We start from the raw sequence: 16,260 nt of genomic DNA, 5'->3' as shown, positions 1-16,260 counted from the left end.
CTCAGTGAAACGAAACTTTCTCTGCCCGTTACCCCTATCCTTCTTGTGGAGGACAGTTGCCCCGCCGCTCGCTAGATGATGCTGCAGCCCGTTTTTATCAGAAAACGGGCTGCAGCTTCTTCTTACGGGAAAACGATGAAATGTAACCTACGGTCCTCCGCAGTTATTTTATTCTGTTAATATGGTGCTTTTACTGCGTTCGCAAGATAAGTACTTACATTCAAGCACTTTTCTTAGGAAGGGTGAACACGGTATGTGAAATCTTTGTTTGTGTGCTGCTTGCATCCTCAAATAATCTCCGCATTGTTTAAAGCGAAGCACGGCCTACAGTAGTTGGTAAGCTACTAAGTGAGCTAGTATACCTGCCTATTATATTTGCACGGCTCTGTTTGACCCATAAAGAGCGTATGTGGAAGCGATAGTGCGATCATAACTGATGTTCCATGGCCAAAAACTAATAAAGATGTGCGGCTTATACTTAATGTGAAACAACAATAAAGCCGATTGGACAATAAGCAAGGGAGGCATGGTTTGAATGGTTTGCATGTTTCTCCTAAAACCTGCATCATTCTTTAAACATAAATATTATGTTATGTTTCTCTCTCAGATCTCCCCATCATCTGTAGAACAATGAAAACCCCTCTCCTCCTGCTGTGGGTGTAGATGGCACCATGCTGGATGACACCAGTGATGAAGCGCAGCAGCAGTCTGGGCGCTGCTCAGACTGTGGGTGCAGTTTCAGTCTCCCACAACCTGACTCTGATCCTGATTCTGATAACACTGCAGCCGCTCCTGAACGGCAGAATAAAACAGACAGTCCTTCCAAATGTCCATCCTGCCAGGCAGGCAGCAGCCCCCACAATGGGCGACGGCCACACCGGCGCATCCGCCTGGACCCTCACAGCTGCAGCCTGTGCTCCAAAACCTTCATCTCCTCCGCTCACCTGACCCTTCATCTTGCTTCTCACAATAAGGAGAGGAAATTCAAATGTAACACCTGTGGCAAATTCTTCCATCAGTCCTCCCACCTAATGGCGCACAAGATAATCCACAGTGGAGACAGGCCGTTTAAATGCCCAGATTGTGGTAAGACCTTTGGGCGCGCTTCACATCTGAAGACACACCGTCGACTCCACACTGGCGAAAAGCCTTTCAAATGCACGTACTGTGACAAGTCCTTCACCCAGAAGGCTGGGCTGCTAGCACATGTTCGTCTGCACACCGGGGAGAGACCATATAAGTGTGAACAGTGTAGCCAGGGGTTTCGCTCTTTGTCACTGCTGCTCTCTCACAAGGCTCAAGAGGCTTCCGGACAGGCCAAGTCCCTGTCTCCACCACCGCTCAGCCAGCCTCAGAAAACACAAACCAGCAGTGAAGATCTGAAGTGTGGCGTCTGCTGCCGCACCTTCGTAAGGTCATCTTACATCAGGCTGCATATACGGCTCAACAAAGGACAGCGACCTTATCACTGCAAAGTGTGCAACAAGACCTTTGTCAAACTGGAAACGTTTGTGAACCACTGTGACAAACACTTGAGACAGAAAAAGGATAAAAGTAAGGGCGTAGAGGACAAGGTTGTCAAACCTCCCCTGTTTGTCCCACTCTCCAGGCCTTCTTCTCCTGAGTCCTTACCTGCTCAGCCGCTGTCCCAAGAGGTCAACACACGCTCCAGAGCAAAAGCAAAGATTAAAACAGAGCCATAACCAAGAGGAGAACGTCCACCGAGATGGCAGTAGTGTAATGCCAGTGCTTTAAAGGATTAAAAGGTTAAATGTTTACAAATGATGGTAAGAAAGGGACAAAGAGCAAATTGATAGCTGAACAATTCCCATTTTTATTTAATTTATTTCAAATAGTTTACTAATTATTTTAAAATGGAGATTTCCATTCAACCAGTTATCTTTGTGAGCACTACAATTTTATTAAGGCATTTATTTAGGCAAACTAATGTTTGTAACATTTCAGAGGCGTACATTGTTCTAATCTTACAATGTAAATAAAAAAGAATTTCTCAAACCATTGTAATTTATGGTTTTTGTAAGTCTTCTTCTAAATGCATAAAAGCCTAGTGGCATGTATGTACAGCCAAAAGACAGTAATTTAAATGCTTATTGTAAAACAATATGCCAACTGAAGAAAAATAAAAAAAATACATATATAGTGTAATGTCTTCAACCTCTTCTTTTGTTGCGCCTCAACACAGCAACATCTTACATACCTTACATGTTACATAAACCAGCTTTTCCAACTAACACCATCGAGCAGTCATCATGCTCTTAAGGCTGTGACACCTGACTGCAGCCATCAGGCTCATCGCTATGATAGCTGTCTATCCGGATGGCATTCCTCTAACTGGCACATTCATTGTAACATGTGAGCAACACTTAAGTTCAGGAGCATTCTCAAAGCTGAACAGTTTAATGTTATTTTTCTATAGATCTCGAATGGTGATGGGAAAATGTACGTGTCACCTCCACATGGGGAAACTCTTTGTTCCACCCTGAGGACAAGAACAAAAAAAGTGAACTACAGACATTAACAAATTTTGTTTTTTTTGTTTTTTTTTGCATTGTTATTACAATCTACTGCTTCCTTATAATCAGTATATCTCTTAGAGTGTATAGTAAATGAAGATACTTGCCTGGCTGTTGTCTGGATCGTCTGTGCTGCCATTAATGTTCCAGTGTAGGGTAACGGTCATGTGGCGTCTCCAAACAGGGTTTCTGTGGAGAACAATGGTTCCACTGATGGAATCTCCTGTGCATACAGTGACCGGCCTGTCTAGCATGAACAAAGTCTGCTTCCAGTGTGTTGGCCTGCGGAGAAATGGGACTAGTTATGATCCATACATACTTTAAATAATTGTGGCAAAGATGTTTTTTGCTTTTCATGTTTTTACTCAGAGTTAGGGCCGGTGTTTAGGTCCACTGTTGCACCTCCTGCCTCCAGACTATCAAAGTAAACTGTGAACCAGGCGGTGAATCCATGGAAAACTGCAGACTTCTCCACGCAAAAGTGAAACTGACCCTTCATTTCCTGAGAAAGGAAACCTTCCAATACTAGTTACACAATACAAGGTGAGTGATTTTTTTAACTTACTGATAAAGAAACTCTCACATTACCTCGAGGTCTCTCACTTGCAAAGTGTACATGTCGAGGCAGATGACATCACAGGGAGCAGCGAGGCAGTCACGTGGTTCAATGAGGTGACTGAACTTGGGCTGGTGAAGAACTCCTGCTGTGCTAAAGGCCTGCAGAAATATATTGTTTATCACTGTTGGGAAATTAATTACCAGTGTATTCCCAAATGATTTTAAACTTAGACTATGTGATAAACTGTAATATACAAAAGGTTGTGTAGACACTGTAGACTGTCAACCTTTTCATGTATCAAGTCATTGTGGTCACAAACATCAATGACTAAGTTATACTGCAACTGGTTAACATACAATTTCACAAACAATAGTCTCAAAAAGTCTGCAATGTGCAATGTCACAGTACTGATATATTCCCACTGCTCCTTTTCATTAAATCACATTGCAGATTTTGAGCAATTCAGTGTCTGCACATGTTAAACCATTAATAAAGATTAACCAGCTGTTGAACTTGCAAACTGGAGTTTATATACATTCAGTAGGCGCTGCAGGAAATGTTTGAACCTTTTTTATGTGTTTGGTATGGAAGCTTATTGCTCCCACTTTTTTTTTTTTTTTAATTGACAGAGCAAAGTCACTTTGAACTGGTGGAATTGCAGTTACTGGAACACAGATTAAAAAAATTGAAAGTTACATTTGATTTAGTGACAAACTTAAGCGATTCCCACATTGCATTCATCAGGCAGCGGGGACAGAGTCAGAGCTGAAACTGACCCTTCATATGCCTGAGTAGTCTAAAGTTTCAATGCTCTAATGTGCAGCAGACCTGCTAGAAATAAAGAGACTCCTGAGGAGTAATACAAATATATTTATTTTACTGCTCTGTGTGATGATCAAATCACCAGATTAAAGTGAAGCATTACTCTCATATTATTTGCAGCACCAGTGTTGCACCTTTACACTTATATTTTTATAACTGTAACCTGATCCTTTGTGCACATTCACACAAAACAGGACGTTTCACATATCATTTCAATCTCCTCCCACACAAAATGGATTAGCTGAACAGGGCATAGTTCAGTCAGTGACATCAGAGCCTGAAGCAGAAAGACTGGTTTAACAGAGAGCGTTGATAACCACTTTCATCATACCTGTTATTCCAGAAGGGGGTTTGAGCTTTTGTCGAGCCAGCTAAAGCAAAAAAGCACTGGTTGAACTTGGTTTGCAGTATACTCCTCAGGTTTCTCATGTGTGAGAATAGCACAAATGTAGCTTGAAATTTATTTATTTTAGAGTTACTGCAGCTTTAGAACACATTTCAAAGATTCTCTAACAAGGTTTTAAATCACTCACTGGCACAAACCCCTCTGTCAGGTACGATTCAGAGATAAATATCAATGTGCCAATGAACCATGTGCAGCTGGCCGCCTAGTGGTCAAGCAGATCTCAACATGAACACATAAAGTTGTGAATCAGCCATTATTGGACTTATTTTAAAAAACAAAGAATAAGGCATCTTTTTAGTTTGTTAATCATTGGTACCTTCCTATCCCCTGTGCTAATTTATGTATATGTTGTTGACTCATTGAGGTAAATCAGCAAGGTAGCACCACCACCATGTGGTTGGCATGCAGTACTATGAAAGGTGCTGCTGCTAGAAGAATTAAATTTTATGATAATATAAACATTTCTGTTTCGTGAGGTTACCATATATGGTTTTTTTTGGGACTATCACACGCCATCTGACAAGAACAGATCACTACCTGGCATTGACCTGCACCACATTACATCATACTAAAGCTTTGATCTGCACATCCATGTTCAGAATCCTTAAAATGACCTGAAAATTGAAGTAAGTGCAAAAAATATAAGTTACAGGACATTGCTCACTGCCAGCTGCTGACTAATAGTTTCTTACTGAAGAGGAGTGAAGTCGAGGCCATAGGGCCGCTCCCAGAAGGCCATTTTCTCTGCATAATCACTGTCGGCCTGACATGGCACAAGGTGAGGGCCGCAGAGGAAGGGCCACAATCGTCCCCACCAATCTCTGAGCAGCGTCCCTGGCCAGCAGAACTGATTCCACCATGAACTCAAACTAGAGAATGGAAAATAGACCAAAAAAGTATTGTGGTATAGTCAAACCTGAACATGGTTAAGAACAGAAAAGTATCTATAAGCTTTTGTTTTTTTAAAGTAGCAGCAGTGGAAGCGTTGTAGTTACCAGGAGGCAGTTACCCATCCACTCAGAAACCAGGATGTCCACCTGCTCAGGCAGCTCGATCTCCTCGCCCGCCCCTGGAGCACTGTGACCACCTCCTCACAGCCGTTCTGCTTCAACAGCTGTCTGGTATACTCTGCCATGGAGCTCGCCTCCACGTCATACACCTACAACACCACAGATAATCTCCTTCTGTGCACTCTATCACCATGCTGTTTTCACAATGTAGCAACACTCTGTGTCCAGCAGATGGGAGTAGAAGCATACCATTGTTCAATACCTAAAAGAAAAACCAGTGATTCTGCTCCTCTCACTAAATTAGAATTGTTTGTTATCTGGCATGAAATGACTGAATAATGTTGACTATCACAATTTTTGAATATTGATTGTAGCTTTTCTGGTATAATTTAAACACACTTGCATTCACATTTGATTTCTTTACAAGTGAAAGTCCAAATTACGGCTTAAATCCTGCAAGCTGAATATCAAGCAGTCCATGTGTTATGTAGCTCTCCTCAAGCCATAGTGTCAATATTACCACTGAGGGGCTTGCCAGCTGAGCGCAGAACAGGCTGATGATACCGGTCCCACAGCCAAGGTCCATCACCACCTTGTTGCTCAGGGAACCACTGTTGCTGAGAATCACCTGCCGGTATGTCTCAGTGCGGCTCTTGTCTGACAGCATTTCCAGGTGAAGCCTCTGTGTCGTGAGATGCAATTAAAAAAAAAACACAGTAAGAGTAAAAATGTATACTATTAAAAGATATTCGCAGTTTTTGTATTCACAAGATTTTGTATATTAATTACATTTACATGGTTTTAACTACAATAAACTGTCATTCTGATCAAAGCACATAACTGTGCCCATGTTCACCCTAACCTTTGATGATGAAAAATGGCTTTATGAAATAAAATGTTAAGTGTTAGTAATGACAATGTGAAATCAAAACTAATAAAAAAATGTGAGTTTTAACAACAAATGCATTTTTAAAATTTTTGGCCCAGGGAGCATAGACATAAATATTTACGTGTTCCAAATGAATTTCCAGAACCGAGCAGGGCCTATTTTCACGTTTTTGCCTTCTTTTTTCTGGGTGATGCATTCAAGAAAAGGCTGACACACCAGTGGTTAGAATCAGGGGAATATCAGCAGCCTCTTATCTATTCTGAAATCAGCACCATTACACTGCAAGATATTGCCTAAAGAAAAGACTATGCTTACTTAAAATCTTAGTCTTTGCGTGCTGGTGATTACCTACAGTTATAATGTAAGATGCATGGCTGCCTAACTGTTTAAACTGGCACACTATGATTAAAATCATCAGTACTGAACTTCAAGTTCATGGCAATTAGGCGGCCACGTGCAAAGTAACAGTTCTTTAAAGTGTCCAACCAGTGTCCCATAACTGCCGAAGTATTCTTCATCTTGCCACGGATCTTCTAATGAGACATCCTCCTCCTCCTCCTCCTCGCCCCCCGCATCATCCTGGCGTAGGTAGCTGGCAGGGACATAACCTATGACCCCCTGCAGCTCTGCCCACCACCACTCAGGGGAAGGCTTGGCGTGCACGAGCAGTCTGTCCCCTTTGCTGAAACTAAGCTGAGAGACAAAATAAGCGACACAGTTAGTGCTGATACTGCGACCTCTGGTTTTAAGGGTAGGATCCCGGTGGTCTGCGTGGCTCTGACCTGATCGGTGCCACTTGCAGTGAAATCGGACCGGGCAACGTACTCCTCACTGGACAAATCGACATCATCCTCGTCCTCCTTCTCTGTCTGCATACTTGCCACTGTCTACTTTTGCCACTTCCGCTTTGTTTTTCTCTAACGAACAAGTCAACCCCTTTCACGTGTAGAGTAACTAAAAAAAGAAACCCCACACTATGTGTATTGGAGTGAATCGAGCGGCGAAACTCCCACATTCAGTTACAGCGCGTACCGTAAACACTTCCTGTTTGGACGTAAGATTGCGTTATCAAGCCTTCACGTGCTGTCGGAATTTTCACAACTTTTAATCAATCAGAAAAAAAGAAAAAAAAAAGTCGGGAGTTTCTGCTCACGGCGCAGATCATCTACGCGTATCAGAAAAATGTTGGTAGGATTAGCAATGCATTGTGCCGCAAATATTCATCACTGAACGTATTTCCTTTTTATTTTAAGGTCATCTTCTCTTTGTTTCCATTACCGAACATCAACAGTTGTACATGTGACCCATTTTCCTCCTCCTTCTGCTATCGTATCCAGTTTTATTTTCAAGTGGCCTTTCTCTTAATATCATTTTGAGCCACTGGTTAAGAGAGGCTGACTGGAAGCTTGTTTAAAAGTAATGGGACCCAGGAACGTCTGAACAGCACTTAAAGGCAGCACTGCTAAAAAAAATGAGTTTCAGCGCTCTTCTCGATGATCAGAAACAAGCCAGAATTGCAACTTATTCTGCACATGCTCAACAAGACTCCCTCTCCAATCTCATTGTACATCCTGTATAATGACAGTAAAGGCATTCTGTTATATTCTCCCTGCCTTGGGTAAAGAAACCACAATCATTTCACCTTGGCAGAAACTTTTATTTTTAATCTCCAGTTTTTTTTTCCTACTGCCCAAAGTTTAGATGACTGCCAGTTTAAATTTACTAGAATTTCATCTTCAGTTTCTTGATTAAAAATCAAGCTGTTGCAGGCTAGCATAAAAGCTTTTATAACTGCATTTTGAGCTGAGGCACACGGGCAAATGAAAGGCCTCTGTCTTCTTTATAGTTGATTTAAAGTGGTCAGATGGACCCAGCAAGCCTAAAGAGGATAACACATCCACTTGCTTCTTGCAAGTGGATGTAAAGAAGTTAAAACAGAGCTCTAACACAGGTATCTCAAAGCATTTTAAATATTCTTCCATCCATTTTCTTAGACTATCTCAGCTGTAAAAGAAAGAGGCATCCTGGACAAGTCATCAGCTAATCACATGGCCCTGTATGAAAGACTTTTTGAAATGTTGCCTGTTTTTTTTTTTCCCCTTTATAATGAATTTTTTTTAGCACTCCTGTGTGCATTCAGCTGAGAATAAAATATATTCCCTGTCTTATGTCTGCAATAAAATTAATATAAAGATAAATTATAGTTAAAAAAAAATCATAATGCAACGACAAAAATGTAACAAAAATATTTATTTTCAAAAAGCTGGACAAATATCAATTACACACATGAAAGAAAGAAAAACAACAAAGCATTCAATAAATCTTAACTTTAGTTCAGAGGTTAAGTTCAGCTTAATTTCTTAAATCATATCCACAGATTCTAGCCAGGAAAACATATTTGAAACATGGGTCAATCCAAATGAACTTACCAGTTCATGTCATCCAGTTTCTTTAGAAAAAAAAACAAAAAGGCATTTTCTCATTTCAAGTTTATGACCCTGAAAAATATGGAAGCTCTACTCCAAATACTGTTTCAGTTCTGAATCTCTTAAGTTTAACCTTGGTTTCTGTCATATGCCAGTAGCTAGTTTTATATACTCACATGGTCCCACAATGATGCTTCAATATAAAAAAAAAAAAAATCTCAGCTGCCAGCGCTACCCCTCAGCCTCTAGCAGCAGCATCTTCAGGTGGCACAAATCCCCTGAAAGCACAAGGTCTAAAACACATAATTACCTGTTCTCAGTAGATCTTAATGGGGTGGACACGAGCCTCAGTGACTATTCACCGTATCAATTCAAAAGCAAATGGCTAAGTAAGAACCTGGAATAACAAATGCTAAAATCATAACAAGTATAAACAACTTTTAGTAGATGCTTCTATGGTGTGAATTTGAACAATCCTAGGTCACATGGTTCGAGTTATGTTCACAAAGTTGAAAACTGGCCGCCCGCCCACTTGGCGGGGTGACGACAATACCCTGTAAGCCTTTTTAGGCTGAGGGGTTAAAAACCTTTTGTGAATACTACACAGTAAAATATATTAGAAAGTATGGGTTTTAGCTCTGAACTTGGCAAGATCTGTGGCAGCCAGGCATTTCAAGAGGATAAATTAACAGTATATATAATAAAGCACATTTTTAATCATTCTATTTTTTTATTTCAATATTTACAAGCAACCATTATGTTGCAAATGTTTTTTTAGGGTTTTTTTTTTTTTTTTTTTTTTTTTTTTTAAGAACAAATTTCAACCCAGTCCTGAGGCTCACACATAACAAAGAAATACTCACATTTGGCCCAAAGGACCAAACCTCTAAAAAAAACCCCCAAACAAACAAAAAGAGTATCAGGATTTTGCATGGTAAAATTATGAAATCTTTTTTTTCCATAAAGAAAAGCCATGACATGAACTGTGAGGTCTAACTGAGTTGGTATGGAATAACCCACATTTCTTCATTAACTTTGTAAATAGATACTTTTTAGTATTCAGTCCTCCTGAGTGATTTAGCGTGCCTTTAACAGGATGTTCACAGGTACAGAATTGTTTTCAGAAGCATATCACATTCTTGGTGAAAAGTCTCAGCTGTCTTTTGTCTTTGACTTGAGAAAGGGCTTATGGAGTACGTCAAAGAGCCGTTTTGCCTGTAAACACAAAATGTCAACATGGTAAATCATCAAACACTCCATCTATGCACCCTGTATTTATACCCTGCACATCTGTTTTCCTCACTTTTTGTGGTCCAAGGCCTGGGCAGAGAACCAAGTCTTCCTTAGAGGCACTGATGATTCCTTCTACAGACTGTTGAAAAGAATGTAGCATCTCTTTTTATTGACTGCATCATTCCCACTGAGAACATCACTGAACTACAATTATACACTTGGAGTTGTATGCCTTCATGAGCCAATCAAGTTGCATGTTTACATCTAGGCTGTGCTATGAGGATTTGAAGGAATTTACTAAAGATGATTAATTAATACCTACTGCACAAAGCAGCTAATGGAGTGAAAAAGGTGAAAAATGTTCAGTGGTACTCACAGAGAACGCAGACAGCAAAGTAATGGCATCTGTTTTGTTAATAGACTTGACAGTGGTCAGGCAATCTGTAACCTTAAAATAAACAAAGAAATCCAATCAACTCTTTCAGTGTGATACTGCAAGATTCTGGCAAATACTTTGCAATATGAGTATCTTCCATGATATTTCTATAATTCTACATCATTTATGAAACTGGCAAAGACAAAAGACAGAAACAAATGTTCATGTAGGAAAAGGCGAATCGACACAGACCTTTGATAGATAGTCTTTTTCAACTTGCTCCTTTAGCATGTCAGCTGGTTTCTTTTCGTATGACTTATATGTTTCCAGGTAGCGTCCCGCCTCTTCTGGACTGCAGGTTCAACACGAAGAATACAGAAAAATAACAATTTTAAAAAGAAAGAAAATGCCTGATTTTATCTTCTAGATACAGTTTTTAGATGGTAAGGCCAGGAACAGAGACATCATCTTATATATATATATATATATATTATATATAATATATATATATATATATAAGATGATGTCTTATATACGTCTTATAAATATCCTTACCTCCAAGCCAAGATGAGAGTGCAGTCAGCCATGATGCATATGCGAGCCAGCTCTTTTAATGCATGATGAGGATCTTTCTGTGGTTTAAAACAAACAAACAAAAAAAAAATCAGGCTAAAACAAACAAAACCTGTTAATTCTTAAATACTTTATAAAGACATGTGAGAACTTTAGATTTGGTGCAAATTTAGATGTTCTGACATTTTTCACATTTTTGACCCATATTTGAGTCTCTTCTTACACAGTATCTACTATTTGGCAGCTCTGAGACCTTTGTTTTCCTAGTCACAGTGCCAAAAATAGTCTCCAGCTGCACTCTTCACACTTCATTTACACCACTGTTAGCAAAACTAATTCAGCTGAGGCAATATACTTCACAAATGAGTAGATCTGCATTGATCGCTTACATTACAGCTCTGTCTGAGCAGCTTAATGTTGTGTAAAGATTGCTCAGTCTTGTTAAATATATAAAATAAAAACTTCTGTATGTTTAAATTCTTGTCAGCAGTTCACAAGGGCAGCTGACGTTACCAACCTGAGAGCTGTTATAGTTAACAAGTTAGTCCACAGACATGCAGAGATAATTTGTCTCTGTATTTTTCTTGTTCACTTGCTTAAAAGCCTCTGATTTTGTTTCTAGCATTAACCAGATGTCTCCACAGAGCAAGATGTGGCCCAGGAGACACCAACAGATGCAGGAATTATCACAAATTTGGTTTTGAATTCTATGGCAGGTGTTTACACACTGTTCAACAGAGGTGAGTACAACTCTCTGAAACAGCATTCAAATGATAAATGAGGTAAACTGTACCATCTTGCAGTAATTGCATTCTCCTGAGTTGACATTTAGAGTCCTCTTATGAAACAACATTTTTGTTGAACGTTCTCAATTTTGGGCCCGTGGGCTTTGTGTATGTGTGTGTGTCTGCATTATAGTTCCACATGGGAAAAAAACTGCCAGGAGAACTGAATAATCTTAACATGAAACTCCACAACGACAGAAAACAATAAAGATTGATTTCCAGCAAAAAAAAAAAATAAATAAATCAGCGGAAGCACAGCTGCCGCAGCAATATCAGGAGGTACAAAGTGAGCCATAGTACCGCTCATCAGAGCCGCAGTGGCTGTCCTCCTAAAAATGATGCCGCCAACAGTGAGCTACTTGCACAATCCAGCTCTGAGAAACAGTTGGGTAAGTGCTTAAGACTTGGCACAGGGGTTATAAATGGAAATCAGTTTTTGTGACAGCTGTGAAGGACAATGCATACCATTAAGCTCTGTGGATGGTGTCCATAAAAAGAAACAAAAAAAACCCGAACTTGCTTGCTCTTCAGCACAAAACTGTAATATTAAACTTATAAAAAATATACGAAAAAAGGAAAAAACCCTGATGAATATTGGGAGCATGTTCTTTGGTCAGTTGAGACCAATATGAATTTGTCCAGTTCAAATGGGATCCAGAACATCTGATGAGATGTGGATACACTGGTGCAAAAGGTGTTGGGGAGATGACCTTTATAGTTGGCACTATGAATGTCTGTGGATGTACCAAAATACTGTCTGACACAATGACTCCTAATCTCCAGAAGCCAGCAGAAGAAGGATATTCCAGCATAATAATGAGCCAAAGCACACTGCCCACATCACAATAGAGTTTCTAAAGTAGAGGAGAAAAAAACCCCAAAAAACACTATGACCTGCTCCTTTCAGGTCAGGCCAAGTATGTTGCCTGACTTGAATCCAACAGAACATATTTGAGTCACTTTAAAGAGAAATAATAAATAAAAGAATGTGTGCATCACCAGTATCCTCCATGCTGAGGAGGACTGAGTCTGTCATGAAAAATAAAGATGGGTATTAAAATATAAAAGATCTAAACTGCAGCAGGTGAACTGATCCTGTTTTTATTATAATCGATCTAAACTTCATCTAAAAATCAGTTACTTTAAGAGCAAATATTGTTCAACATAGAAGTAATACAATTACAAGAAGATGACAAAATTCTGAAAAGAAGTGACACTGCACAGGGCAGTATGCAATACCATCCAGCTGTGCAAGACATTTCACAGATGTGTAGTGTGAAACAAAATAAAATGAAGTCTGAGTGAGAATTAATTTGCATCGTGACTGGTTTGATCCTATCGCAAGGTGGCTTCTAGTTATTGTGAGAAACTAAACTGCTTAGATGAAAACAAAGCGAGTAAGAAGGTGGCGTCAGCCTCGAAATCATGTAGCAGGAAACGTTGAACACATGGAAAAATGTAGCTATTCAGTGTAGCATTTAATAGCTTCTGAGGTACTGAATGATTAAAAAAATAAAATGCAGGAGCTACATTTGAAAAAGCACAAAAGTAATACTCATAAAAGCCCTGATGCATTATTTATGTGATTACAGTTTTTCTCGATCACTTTGATGCATTTCTCACAACATGAACAACATTCTGACTACCATTAATCCGGTTCTCAAAATAGTAACACATCTCCTCACCATCAGCATTTCTCATTGTATTTGTACACACTGTTATTGTTTCTACACATACATCACAACAGTGTGTTGATGCATTTCTCATCTGACTGACAGCTCATCAGAACAGTTTGTATTTTTGTGAGTCAGAACTTCAGATCTCTCATTAACCTCAATGCTGTCCAGCACCGTATCAGTGTTTTCAATCAAATTACTTTAAAAATTTTCAGATATGCGTGAATAGCACACACTGTCAGAGGTAGTAGTGAAACTGCCCTTCAATTGAAGGTGAATACAAACACATGCTCTCAGTCTAGTATGACAGGTGCATATCATAGCAGAGCTACCTACACACAAATATATACTGTACATATGTGTAGCAGGACTTTCCTGTATTATACAGTAGTTGGTTCTGTATTGTATGTCTTTTCTGAAGCATATAGATTCACATGCATTTGTTTTTCTCAGTTCTAGCAGTTATACTGTAGTAAAGTTTCAAATAAATCCTTTACATTTCATTTTTGTGTCTGAACACTTTACATTAGGCTCACTTTTTTTTTTGCAATACTCTTTTCAAGGTCTGTAAGGTTTTGATAAAAGTATAAAAACATTTGGTGTGTAAGTCTTAAAACAGTGGTGAACATTTTTTTATTCATAGGACACAGACTTAAAGTGACTGTCTGACCCTGCATGTTCTGAAAAAGATTTTAATTGTTTTATTGTCTTTTGCACAGGTCTTTGTAACGAGAAATGCCTCAGTTGTTTTGAGAACTGCATTGACAGGGGTGAGAATGATGTTGGTGATGTGAGAAATGTATCAAAGCCACTGAGAAAAAACTGTAAACTGGACTTTATATTGTAAACATGTACGAGCTTTACTGTATCAGAGGAAATGACACCTTAGAAGAGCTGTAGTAGCATTTCAAAGATCCCAATTTGATTAGATTTGATGTACAGAAAACATGTCCTCTTTGGCTCTGATAACGTTTGCATCTGTACCTTCACTAATGGTTTGCTAAATAGTAATAACTAAATAACCATGAAGTTAGGCTGTTGACTGAGTAATTTAAATAATCTGTGTCAAGGTTAATGTTAGAGTGCATCTTTACTTACCACATCTACTTGAACCAGTAGCACTCGTAGTGTGAATGTGTGTCCAAGCTGCTTCAGACGGTCATGGATATAGTTCGGGTTCAGGTTGTGATACCTCAGACTTTACGCCAACCCAAAAACACCCAAAACAAAAAAACAAACCAACATCAAACCAAAGTTTGTGCAATCCAAACAAGTTTTTTTTTTTTTTTTAAATGTCTCTTTCTCTCACACAGAGTTTGCGAAGCATGAAAACCCACCTGAGGAAGAGAGCACAGGTTGTCTGTCCCAAAACATAGTCTGGCACAACATCTCCAAACTCCCACGGGACACTCCTCACAAACTTCAGAATTGGGTTTCCTCTCTGTAGTAATGAAAACAAACGTATGGTGTGATACTCTGCCATTCTTCAGGCCTGAAAACACAATTTTCAGCTGATCAAAAAGCAACATAAATAAATGTAACTACCACAGAAAGTAGCTAATGTGACAATAAATTCAAATACGAAAGCATGAAAGGAGGCTATTGTTTTCTGTAAACCATACACCTGTTTAGTCAAAGCTATGCAGTGCATACCTGTCGGGGACTGACAATAATGCTGCTACCAGATCCCACTGGTTTAGGACCCAGGCTGATGCCCGGTTCTGACTTTTGACCTGTGCCAGCCTCCTGCGTGCCTTTACTCGTTTTCACTTGGGGCTCTTTCGCTAAGTCTTGCACTGTTTCACACTTTCCTGTGGCGGGGGACACTGAGGTTCGCTCGCTTTGCCTCACACCAGTAACTTCAGCACCTTCGCTCCTGGGCGGTTTGGATGCAGCATTTCTATGTGAAGCAGCAGCCGCATTGCTTTTACTCTGGACGATGTATTCCGCATAGGACAACGGCTGGGCCACTGGCTTTGTGGTAGTTGCCGTTGAGGTGCTTGGTCCTCCTTTGGAAGAAAGCTGAAATTGCGGCTTTGGCTGAAACACAATCAGATTTAAACAATGTCTGAGAACCGCTAATTAAGCAATTAATTAAACAATTTAAACCAATCATTCACGATTCTGGAAAGCCACCTGATCAAAGCATATAATAGATAAGTGTTTAAAGCTCATTTTAAGTAGATCTTAAGATAAAAAAATTAATTTGTGAGCTAGAAGACTCGCTTGCTAGCAAGCAAACTAACCGCTAGCTTAATTTTAGCAAAATACAGACCGGTGTTCTTTCTTTGGTGAAAGCAGAATCGTCCAGGTTGATAATAAATCTCTTCTTCATGTTTTTCAGCAGCTGGAGATTTTTCGAGTAAAAACATTTAGTTGAATTTGTAACCACTCATTTTCTGACAGACAATGCGATGTATCAACTGCACTTCCGGATCGATCCTATCATAATAAAAGCACTCTCACCATAACCCTTTTCCTGTTCTTTCTGTCACTGGATAAAAAGACGCCTTATTCGGCAATATTTAGGTACTAAATTAGACTTGAGCTATTGGCATCACATTTAAGTAAGTAAATAAATGTTTAAAATTAATTCTGGAGCTTTGTCAACACGTCTTCAATAATAATTTACTATGTCCTGATACTTTTTAATGATTGCTCCTTTTTCACACAGAAAGACTAATCAACACCTTATTTGAAAGTTTTGAAGGTTCATTTTCTCTTTAAAGGTTATTATAAGTGTAATTCCTGTGTGTGTGTGATTAGGTGTCCCACTTCGTTCCATATATTGAGACAATGTCCCTAATTTTGATTGGCTCTAGTTTACAAAACTCATCTCAAAAAATCGTAACTGTGATAAACCATGGATGCACCCCTGCTGAAATCTAAAGATGATTGAAAGACAGGGGAGCAGCTGAAATAAAAGTTTTAACAGTTTATTTTAACAGAATCATGGAATACACGAGTCTCT

The 16,260-nt window shown here is 39.3% G+C and overlaps 3 protein-coding genes across 4 annotated transcripts; 1 reads left to right on the top strand and 2 right to left on the bottom strand.

Annotated features, from left to right (window-relative positions):
* The first annotated feature begins 110 nt into the window (after positions 1-110).
* Positions 111-1,852, top strand: LOC115801029 (zinc finger protein 678-like). 2 transcript variants are annotated; one of them, XM_030758720.1, is made up of 2 exons: positions 111-251; positions 608-1,852. In XM_030758720.1, the coding sequence occupies exon 2, from the start codon at positions 672-674 to the stop codon at positions 1,701-1,703; it is 1,032 nt and encodes a 343-aa protein (XP_030614580.1). In that variant the 5' UTR covers positions 111-251; positions 608-671; the 3' UTR covers positions 1,704-1,852. The 2 variants fall into 2 exon arrangements, with proteins under 2 accessions (XP_030614580.1, XP_030614581.1); XM_030758721.1 differs by having other exon boundaries at positions 179-336.
* Positions 1,853-2,130: 278 nt separating this feature from the next.
* On the bottom strand, positions 2,131-7,267 carry prmt2 (protein arginine methyltransferase 2). The gene is given in 12 exon segments (XM_030758719.1): positions 2,131-2,500; positions 2,642-2,816; positions 2,900-3,036; positions 3,123-3,226; positions 3,229-3,251; positions 5,014-5,148; positions 5,150-5,190; positions 5,317-5,384; positions 5,387-5,480; positions 5,852-6,013; positions 6,707-6,913; positions 7,003-7,267. Coding segments are annotated over 12 exon segments (1,272 nt in total). The 5' UTR covers positions 7,096-7,267; the 3' UTR covers positions 2,131-2,467.
* Positions 7,268-8,492: 1,225 nt separating this feature from the next.
* ercc1 (excision repair cross-complementation group 1) lies at positions 8,493-15,718 on the bottom strand. Its single transcript, XM_030758334.1, has 9 exons — positions 15,565-15,718; positions 14,943-15,329; positions 14,627-14,730; positions 14,388-14,487; positions 10,811-10,887; positions 10,508-10,607; positions 10,256-10,327; positions 9,950-10,018; positions 8,493-9,861 (listed from the first exon to the last, which is right to left on the bottom strand). Exons 1-9 carry the CDS (start codon positions 15,622-15,624, stop codon positions 9,799-9,801), a joined length of 1,032 nt encoding a protein of 343 aa, XP_030614194.1. The 5' UTR covers positions 15,625-15,718; the 3' UTR covers positions 8,493-9,798.
* Positions 15,719-16,260: the final 542 nt, after the last annotated feature.

The sequence above is a fragment of the Archocentrus centrarchus genome, chromosome 21 (assembly GCF_007364275.1).
Source record: "Archocentrus centrarchus isolate MPI-CPG fArcCen1 chromosome 21, fArcCen1, whole genome shotgun sequence".
NCBI lineage: Eukaryota > Metazoa > Chordata > Actinopteri > Cichliformes > Cichlidae > Archocentrus > Archocentrus centrarchus.
The sequence above is the reverse complement of the archived record's forward strand: the minus strand, read 5'-3'. Positions and strand labels throughout refer to the sequence as shown.